Source organism: Amborella trichopoda, chromosome 3 (genome assembly GCF_054954075.1).
Source record: "Amborella trichopoda isolate Santa Cruz 75 chromosome 3, AtrichopodaSantaCruz75HAP2 v2.0, whole genome shotgun sequence".
Classification (NCBI taxonomy): Eukaryota; Viridiplantae; Streptophyta; class Magnoliopsida; order Amborellales; family Amborellaceae; genus Amborella; species Amborella trichopoda.
This window is the reverse complement of record NC_142338.1, coordinates 11,833,875-11,844,577: the sequence shown is the minus strand read 5'-3', so window position 1 is coordinate 11,844,577 and position 10,703 is coordinate 11,833,875. Positions and strand designations below refer to the sequence as shown.

Sequence of the window (10,703 nt, the reverse complement as noted above, 5' to 3'; positions counted from 1 at the left end):
ATCCCTAAGTTTTAACATATATGTGAGATCTGTGCGCCAAATAAAGAGTTCAAAAAGGAATGGGGTTGTGGACGTGGTGTAGCATCCCTACACCTACGTACCACATTGTAGTGTATCCCTTCTTACTGTTGACACCTCCAATTAACACCTTCAAAATGTAAGAGATTTGTGTGTCAAATAAAGAGTCCAAAAAGAAAAAGGGTTGGGGACGTGGTGTAGCATCCCCACACCCAGGTACCACATCGTGGTGTATTCATTCCTACTGTTGACACCTCCAATTAATGCCTTCAAAATGCAACTCTCCAATCTATTGAAAAAACGGTAGGGGCATGTCTTCCCTACTAAATTACCCAATAAATAAAGAGTCCAACATACTCAAAAACTAACTTGCCTTTGCGAAGTCCACAAGCAATTAAGGAACAATATACCCAAGTTTTTATAGCGTAATTCAATTTTATTTTTTTATTTTCTAATAGTTTTTGTAGATATATGATGGTGAAAAACATAGACATACTAACTAAATTTGAATTTAATTTGGTGTATAAAAAAACTTATAATTAAAATATACTTTATGTTTTAAAAAAATGAGACTTGATTGTAAAATATAAAATATGGAGAACTATTTTTCTATTTCAAATAGTATTCATATGTAAATTTTCCTATTTTTAAATTTACAAATTCATTTTTACTTGAAATTTGGGCTTTGTAGAATCATTTTCACATAGCACACTCAATAAAAATAATAAAATATATATTAGACAAATATGCAGGATATTTTGTCAATTTTTTTCAAAATATTTTCTATTGTTCTTATTGGGTGCAATCTGTGTATACAAATTTTGAGAGGGGAGAAAAAGGGAAGACCTTGAGAGAAAGTGAGGGCGGATATGAAAAAGCTAGAGAAGGTTTGATGGGGAGAAGAGATGCTAATATATGAATCAGCATGTGAGAGAAAGAGAGGAAGAAAGGGAGCTTCTTCTCTATGAAGCATAAATCCTTCAGACAGAAACAATAGGAATATACAGTTAGCTTGTGAATCTCTAAACCTCAATAACTAATGGCACGCCGTTTCCATAAAGGATGAGGTTTGCATAAGATACCCTCTTTATTTTTTATTTTTTTGGAATATACAGTTAGCTTGTGAATATCTAATCCTCAAGAACCGTTTCTATTATGGGTGAGGTTTGCATAAGATACCCCTTTTTTTGCGGTGTGCTCTCCTTATACTATTTGGGTACCTGTAAATCAATTACAGGGAAATAGATTACTAGGAAATTCGTCATTTATAGTGTTTGGGTGTTTGGGTACGCACATGATAAGCAGGAAATCAAACATATTATCAAGAATTTCTTTCAAAACTGTGAAATCAATTACTCTCCCCAATAGCTAGAGAAATGCATTGCGGAATTGACATAATGTGGAGCTTAACAGACTCACTACAAAACATACAATAGTCCTCATAAATTTGAAGTCCGTATAGAAGTGTGACTCTCTCTCTAAAGCCTTGCCCAAATTTGAGGACCATAACTTTTTAACCTTACAAAGGTGCTCCTCTTCCCTTCTCTTTCTAAAACATTCGCCCTTTTTTTTACCAACGTGTTCCTCTTCCCTTCTCTTTCTAAAATACTCACCCCCTTTTTTACGTAATGTGATGCCTTCCTTTTTGTAAGTGTTCAAATTTAAATGTATTAGTACTTTTTTCATTATACACGTCTTTAAAATATGAGAAAAATTTAGGGATTGTATACAATGAGTTCATTTATCTTTGATACAAGATGGTCACAATTATTTACAATCATCCAATGTGAAGTTTGATAGCTTGGATGTGTTACAAAATTCGAGAAAATTTCTTTTGAAGTTTGAATATGGTCAATGGAATAATTGCAGCCGCGCAATTTCACATCCAATGGTCAAGATTAATGTCCCCACCTTGTACCAACGATAAAAAATCTCGTTCTATACTTTCCTAAAAGTTTATGTAGAGCTTAAGCTCTAAACAATCAAACTAAAGCCTTCCTCAAAAATTGATCATCTTGACATCAAGAATTGAGAAAAAAATAGATTTAAAGTTTTAAAAATAGTATATCTTGTGACGTATTTTTAGACCGTTAATTTTTAAGTCATTCAAATTTTTATAGATTTGTTCGATCTACACTAAGCCAATGTCATAAAAAGCAAGCCCACTCCCATACTAGGCCCGTATCACAAGGTTAACGTGGTCATAATAATCTATTACCGAATGCTAAGCGCCTCTCAATGACAAGGTGGATGCATTAAAGCCAACTCCCGTGCTCAAGATTCGCGCGGTTTTAATAATCTATGACCTAATGCTCAGTGCCTCTCTCCATCATTGAATGCATTTTGACAATCCAAATCAAATTTGGTGGATGGGTAATCTGAGTCCCTCCCCTAGATCGTCTACATTTTTTTTTTTTTTTTTTTTTGTAACTAATCATGGTCTAAAAAACGTGGGGATCTTAAATTTTTTCTTGACTCGTCCAAAGCTCGAGTAAAGAAAATGGGTTGTATTAGCTAGGCATCTTGTGTAAAACGATTCCAAAAACTTTATATGAATTCTAAATTTGTGTTTTTGCTTTTGATAGAGTAGGATGACGGATCAAGATTTGTGTGGTCTATTCCAAATAATTAAAAAAATACTATTATGATAATGACTATTTTAATAAACCATTCTACCGATTTGGCCAATTTAATTTATCGGTCCAACCAATTCAGATCAGTGGTTGGCAACCAAACTTGATTTAGAGATTTTAAAATTGCACGATCAAATATAAGTGTTGAAAAATACTCCAAAAGTCCTTAAAGAGAAAAGATACAATTATGGTCCCTAAGACCATAAGAGTAAGTTGTACGCACTCATACTTGAATGCCACCTTTAGGGAAATTCATTAAAACAACCAATTAAATTTCCCTTATATTAAATATAGGGAACCGTGCATCACGTGTTTTATCATGTATCTCACACCCCTCATATGACTAGAAAAGTCACAGCCTCTACAGCAACTTCTCCACCACAAATATTTTGCATGAAAACCGACACAATTATTTAACTGTAAAAAAAAGGCGAATAATTATATCATGGCAAGAAAGTCAATCATTGTATTCATATTCGATTCGCTTCACTTCGGCTCAATAGCGGCCGAAACCGAAGCCTTTGGATTCCAGACCTGGACCGAAGTCAAGAGAAACAATCCTTAATGTTTTTAATTTCATTTTAGAAGTCTTTTTTTGATTTGGTGAGAAAAATGAAGCATTTCGATAGTTTGGTTGATGCGGGAGAAGATTTCGGATTTTTTTTTAAAAAAAAATTAATATAAATTTTTTTTATATTTATATATAAAATCTATACAAATAACGGAAATATTAAAATTAAAAAATTAAAAAGAATACATTTATATAGTTGTTTCTTTGCTGGCCGAAGCAGATCCGAAGCGGTCAGAATTTTGACAGAAGAAGTTTGAAGCGGTACGAATCTAGCCAAAATGACAGCATCGGGCTTCACTTCTATTTGGTTTATGGCTAAAATCCAAAAGCTTTAGCCTCTTTGACCAAAACAAAGTGAATGTGATAACATTGCCTGGTGCTATTGCTTCGAATGGTTTCGAGTCAATTCAGTCAAAGCTTCGGCCTCTTCAGTCAAAACAAAGAAATATCTGTATAAAAGTGATTTTTTTTTAAAATTCGTATTTAAAATTTTTCATTATTTTATATATAAATATCTAATTTATATATATTAAATTTTAAAACAATCCAAAGTCTTCTCCCAAATCGGCCGAAGCACGAATTGTTTCACTTTTCTCACCAAACCAAAGAGAACTCCAATTTCGAATATGATAACATTGATCGCAACCATGCGAACAACTTCACACCATAAATGTTTTGCATGAAAGGCGACACAACTATTCAATCAACTAGAAAAAGGGTTGGGGTCGTGGTGGTAGCATCCGCACGTGGTGGTAACATTCCTACACCTAATCACCCCATTATGATTTCTATTCCTACCAATAAAATCACCCTACTAATACTTTCAAAAATCTAATTCCTAATCTACTTCAAAACCAGGGTCCAAGTCCAACAAAAGATACCCGAATAGTCTTGGATTCAAGTACGGATACCCGAACCCGAATTTATTATATATATATATATATATTATATTATACTGAAAAAAACCAAAGGCCACGTGAGGCCGGACTGGCATTGATGCATCCCAAGGCACATGGTGAGCGTGGTGGTGGTCCTGGAAAGTTAGAGAGAGAGTGTGTCAAATTCAAATATGAGCAACTACCTAGAGATAGAATGTGCGTTGTTTAGAGAGAGGAATATCCCATCTTGCTAAATTCAAAGAGAAAAGGAACAATTTCTAGAGAGAAAGAAGGAAAGATGGGGGAGTTTAGTCTTTAGAGTGAGATACACTCTATCTCCATTGGTTTGTTACTCCTGAGGGTCTTGTGGTAGAGTAGTGGTGGTGGAGCAGTGGTGGTGGTGGTGATAGCTAGGCTGGTAACTAGGCGATAGTGGTGGTGCAGTGGTGTGGTCGTGGTAGAGTGGCGGGTAGGATGTGGTGCCGGTGGTGGCGGCGATGTTGGTGGGTAGGAGTAGCGGCTAGATTGTGGTGGTTGGGCTGGCAGCGGTGCTGATAGTAGTGGTGGTGGAGGCTTCAATAGGGACTTTGGTGGCAATAGAGCGATGATAGCAGAGAGCAAGATGGGAGTGGTTGGAGTCCGGGCACCGGTTGGGTCGTGGGTACGGGTATAGTTTCTTTGGATCCGTCGGGTCCAGATCCAGGTATGGATCCATCACAGCCTATTGGAGTCCGGGTCTGGACCCGACCCATGCCCGACCTGTTGCCACCCTATGTCAACGCCACTGAATTAACCCAAAAAACAAAAAAAACTATTCCGTTTAACGGTGTAAATAAGGCGACATTATTATCCAGTGTTGTAACCTCCTCTTACATAAAATAAGTTAATAGGAAAGGGGTTACGCATCTTCGTTCTTCTCATTCCAAAATGGTCTTCTCTCACTACCACCATATCTCTCTCTCCACCACCATGGACACACCACCAAAGCTTCACTTCCTCTCAGTGCCATGGCTGGCCTCGGGCCACATCCTCCCCTTCTTCCACTTTGCAAAGCGCCTGGCTATCTCAGAGCCGCCTTCTTCAGCATCTTCCGCCGCCTGGTTTCCCACCTTGCTATCCACCTCTACCCCTTTGAGACCAAGTGCAAGATTGGTGTTTACACCCTCGTTGAGTTGGGTGTCACCGCTTGGTTCGGAATATCTCCGATTCCGACATGGTCATATTCCGATCATCCAAAGGGTAAGTACTTTGAATTCTTGGAGAAACAGTATGGAAATGGTCACAAAGAAAATGACGGTGGACATGAATACGATTACAGGAAGATGTTGCCCCTCGGCCCAGTGATTAGCCACCATTGGTTGGTAGTGGTGAGGGAGAGGCCATGAAACCCTGGATTGAAGCTCTAGAATGGCTGGATAGGCAGCAAAATAGGTGGGTGGCCTATCTGGCCTTTGGCACTGAATGTGTGCTCACACCAGGCCAGATAGAGGCAGTCGCACTTGGGGCTCGAGGCGGCTGGCGTCCGCTTTCTCTGGTTCATACAAACACCTCGGCAAAGGGAGCTAGGGGCCGGAGATGGGGTAAAGAAGAGGGGGACTGGTGTTGGCACCCACAAACGAAGGTCCTGGAGCACCCTGCGGTCGGGACGTTCTTCACGCATGGAGGAGCAAGCTCGTTGGCTGAGGGGCTCGCCTCGGGGAGGGCGAAGGCTGGTGCTACTTTCGATACAGTGCGAGCAAAATCTCAATGTACGCTTCGTGTCGGAGGACAAACTTGGAGAACAGAAGTATCAGCACGGATACTGTGTGATGCGGTGTCGGAGGCAGATGATACCGAGACACGCAATGCCAAGGACCTCCTCCACGCACAGGTCTTCAAGAACTTGGAGTTTATCAGACTTGCAACCTCATTGGCAAAATCACAAGTTTATCACACTTCGAATAGTGTCGTTTCAATACTGTAAATCTTTGTGATAGCTTTAAAATATTATTTTATTTTTAATTATAAAATTTAGAGTTTCAAAAATAGTGTAGATCGAGCGGATCTATGAAATCTTGAAAATTGACGGTCCGGAAATTACGTTACAAGATGCACTATTTTCAAAACTAAAATCCTTTTTTTTTTCTCATGTCCATGCATCTTGATGTGGATAATCAATTTGAGGAAATTTTAACATCAAAACAACCACTTCTGGTGAAATTTTTTATGGTGAAATTTTTTATGTGGGCATCAAATCATAGCCTTGGCTCTACATAAACCTTTTCCATAATAATATATTGATGAACCAAAATATCCATAATAAATATGTTAAAAGTCTTATGCAAAAAAAAAACCGGGTCGGGAATGTGGATTGCCAAAAATTAGGTTAGTTAAAGTACAATGAACATTTTGGATCCAGCTAAAAACATTTGTTTGTTTCTTTTTACAAATTTGATCTTTTTGTTTTACAAAATGTCAAACTCATCCATTAGTCAACTACCTTCCCTTTCCTTTCCTTTGCGCCAAACCAATCTTACTTTTGTGGACCCCCACTCTACAAATTTAAACTTGGAAAGAAAATAACTTTTTCTTTAATATTATGACCTATTTTACAATTGCATCAATATCTGTTAAACTTGCAATATGATCTTTATCGCAATTAATCAATATCTTTATCACAATTGTTAACTATTTAACAATTAACATATTGTTGTATTATCATCGTCATCGTCAATAAAATTTGTATATCAAGACAAAAAAAATATATAGATGACTAATGTATGGTTTTACAATTTTGTAAAACAAAAAGATCAAATATGTAAAAAGAACAAATAAAAGCATAATTAGATGGCTAACGGTCCAAAAGTTTTAAACTTGAGGGGATACAAGGGATTTTGGTGAACCAAAAGGACTAATGGTATGAAAATTTGGGAGAAAGGGGTAGAGGTTATTTTCACTTAAAGCTATTGTACAATAATTTTATATCCTTACCTATTATAATTAGTGTAGTACTTGACAAATTTTTGTTTGAATTTCCAATAAATACAATAACAATGCTTACTATGTCGTCAAGATATAAAACATACAATAGATTTATTAAGAGCATATAATGAAGCAACAATATCAAATACAAGTACTACATGAGCCAATAAAAAAGAACTGTAACTCAATGTACATGATTACAATTAAGTAAAATACAAAAATGCAAAAAAACGAAACAATGGTCCATCCAAAATGATGTTTTATTGTGTTAATATTTTTAGTTACGAAAAAACACTAGTTAGTATTGCAAAATAATATAGTATCAAATGCATTTTTTCGTAAGTTCTTAGTAATTAGATAGATAGTGGTGGTTTTAGTCCCACATTGAATAATAGTTATAGAGCTAGACTGGCTTTTATATAGGAATACTATCATGCCCCATGTTTAATATATAACAAAGAGAGGGAGAGGGCGAGAAGACAAGAAGCGTGCAACACACACGTGCATACATGTGTGCGTACGTTAGGGTGCACTTTGCAGTCAGACTTTTGGAGAGGAGGAGCCCTGAGCTCACTTATAAAGAGTACAGCAAGCGCTGTGTGCGTGCACGCAAGTGGTCCAACGGCGGCTTTGATACTAGTCTCGTTGAGACTAGACTATTGGGGTGCATGCATAGCCATTGGTTGTTCCTGTGTGGTGTTATAATAGCTGTTGGATTATTGTGACGGTTGGAGACCCAAAAGACACATAGTTGAACAGTAGTGATTGTTCACATGAATAATAGCCACTTCTAAGATCCACTGTTTCACTCTAGACATAGGGGTCGAACTCCCCATTTTCTATGCACCTTTTATACTTGTTCTTCTCTCTCTCTCTCTCTCTACAAAAAACATGAGCTTACTTTCTCTCTCTTGTGCTCCGTAGGTTTGCTTATAACATACAATAATGGGTGAGTATTTGACTTTTTTTTGCATCTTTGATTTTTTTTTTGCATCTTATAACTTTACACTAGTCATCATTATCATCAAAACTTTTTTTCAACTAATGGAATCATGATATGCCATTCTGCTTTATTTAAAGTGTCGTAGCATCAATGAGATCAAATATTCTTATATATTTTTTTACTACTTTCAACCATGTTTTTTTGAGTTTATCCCTTATCACTTTTTAGCCTTCCACTTGAACTAACTCACACTTTTTAATAAAAGTTATGATGGGTTTGCCCCACACATGATCAGCCCACCTAAGTTTACTTTCTCAGCTTATTGTCTATTAGTGTCATACTTAAATTCTCCTAAATATATTCATTTTGAATACTATCCCTTCTTGTCTTGTCACTCATCTATCTCAATATCATCATCTCAGCTACACTCATTCTATGGATATATTGCTTTTTGAGCCCCCAACATTGCATCCCACAAAGTAAAGTTGGTCTCACAGCTATCCTATAGAACTTACCCTTCAGCTTCATTGGTATGCGGCGATTACATAAAATTCCGGTTACGCATCTCCACTTTGCCCACCCATATCTAATTAAATGTGCGATATCTTCCTCAATCTCTCTATTTTCATGGATTATTGACCCAAGATATCGAAAGTGTGCTATTTTTAGTGTTCATTGACCGTCAATCTTAACTACTTCCTCGTCTCTACTCTTATTATTACTAAACTTGCATTCCATATACTATATTCATGTCAAGCTAATTTTAAAATCTTTAGATTCTAAAGCATCCCACCAAACTTCTAACTTTGTGTTGACACCATTTCGGGTCTCATTGATCTAAACTATATCATCCATGAACAACAGTAAGGGGCAAAATATAGTTTTGAGAGTGTGATTTTTTAACGTGATCGTTAACAACAAGGTCTTTCATCCCTATTTTCATTTTCATATTATTTCCTTATGAAATACTTCCGCCCCCTTTTCACTCATCAAATTTCCAACATTTCAAGATTGTACAATGGAAACAAGTGGGAGTTCCATCAAAGTTATAAACCAGAATTTTGCATACTTGTTCGCTTTGATGGGACTATTTTCAAGAGGTGGCAACAAAACCTTATGTTATTGTTGATCATGCTTAAAGTTGCATACGTAATCACAGAACAAACACTGGAGTTACTATCACCACATGAAGCAGAATACTCCTGAATTAACCAAATATCGTCAGAAGTGGATAGAGGATGATTATATTTGCAAGGCTGATATACTCAATGCGCTTACCGATTCAATTTACGACATGTACTGCTCAATGGCATTGGTGAGGGAACTTGGCATCTATTAGTAACCAAATATTTAACGGAGGAATCGGGTAACCAACATTTTCTTATTTCAAATTATTTGGAATTAAAGTTCACTGCTGATATAAGACAGTAGAGTGAAAATTCCATATAGACCTGTCAATTATGAACAATTTGTACATCATACGAGGTAGAAAACACACATGTTGGCTGCTAAATATATCTTTTGAAAATAACTGTGTTATGTAATCCATGTAAATCAGTGTGGCGGTATTGGGCCATGTCCACTCAAACTCGGCCGAATTGCTTGACCTCGACTTATGGAAGAAGTGAGTTTACAGGGAGTACACTACACACCCGAGCTTCAAATAACTTGGGTTAGTAAAAAAATCGTCAATGTCATTATCATCATCCTCCATCATCACCGCCATCGTCATCATCATCCAAGCTTACCCGAACTATTCAGGGTTAGCTGCACAAATTTCCGTTCACTATTTCACTCTATCAAGAGTCATAACCTTAGGGTGTGTTTGTTTGTTGGAAGATAAACGTTTTTTGAAAATAGGAAGTTCTTCTTTGTTGAGAAGTTATCTTCTGAAAGGTTTAAAGAAGTTCCAGGTACTTGTGTTCGGTAATCTACTAGAATCTTAAAGAAGTTCTGGGTACTTGTGTTTGATTACTTGCTGGATTGAGGAAGTTTTGGGTACCTGTATTTTATTCATCCTAGAACTTTTGAAGTTTTGAGTGAGGTTGAAATGGGGGGTTTTCGCAAAACCCTGCCTAAGAAGTTCCCTATTGTTAGATAGTTTCATTGGCAAATTGCGTGGAGTTGACAATAGATGTCGGTTCAATAGTTGTTTCATGGCACTAGAGAGGGGAATCGGCAGTGCCATAAATCTTGTAATCCTCTAATAATAAACAAATCCATATCCCTTATAGTTGGTGGATGTAACCCAATTAGGGTGAAAGGCATTTTTGTTATAGTTTTTAGTGTTTTGTTGTGTTTTTAGTTTTCTTAATTATTTCTGTTCAGCTCCTTTTTCATTATTCCCAATTTTATTGTAATGAATATTGTTCTTGGGCATTTGAGTTTCTTCAAATTGATTTGTAAATGATAGGTAAGTTGATTTTGAGATATCGGAAATATTGAAGTAAGGAGGCGCACTACAACAAAGAGCAAACGTGTATTGGCTCCAAACAAGTGGGACAACAGTTCAAGGGAAGTATGTAATGATTTAAAGAAAAGTGCAGGTTACGTGCTCAAATAAAGAAGTTCGATGAAGTGAAAGAAGTTTTAAGTTTGTTTTGTGGAAAACCTAGCCATGTAAAGCAAATCATTGAGAAAAAATAATAATAAATTCCTTACAATATTATGATTCAAGAATGGAAAGTCAAGGTGATGCA

The 10,703-nt window shown here is 36.6% G+C and overlaps 1 protein-coding gene across 1 annotated transcript; it reads left to right on the top strand.

Moving 5' to 3' along the window:
- The first annotated feature begins 5,481 nt into the window (after nt 1-5,481).
- LOC105420522 (anthocyanidin 3-O-glucosyltransferase-like) lies at nt 5,482-6,063 on the top strand. The gene has a single exon (XM_011624492.1). It carries the CDS (start codon nt 5,482-5,484, stop codon nt 6,061-6,063), a length of 582 nt encoding a protein of 193 aa, XP_011622794.1.
- Nucleotides 6,064-10,703: the final 4,640 nt, after the last annotated feature.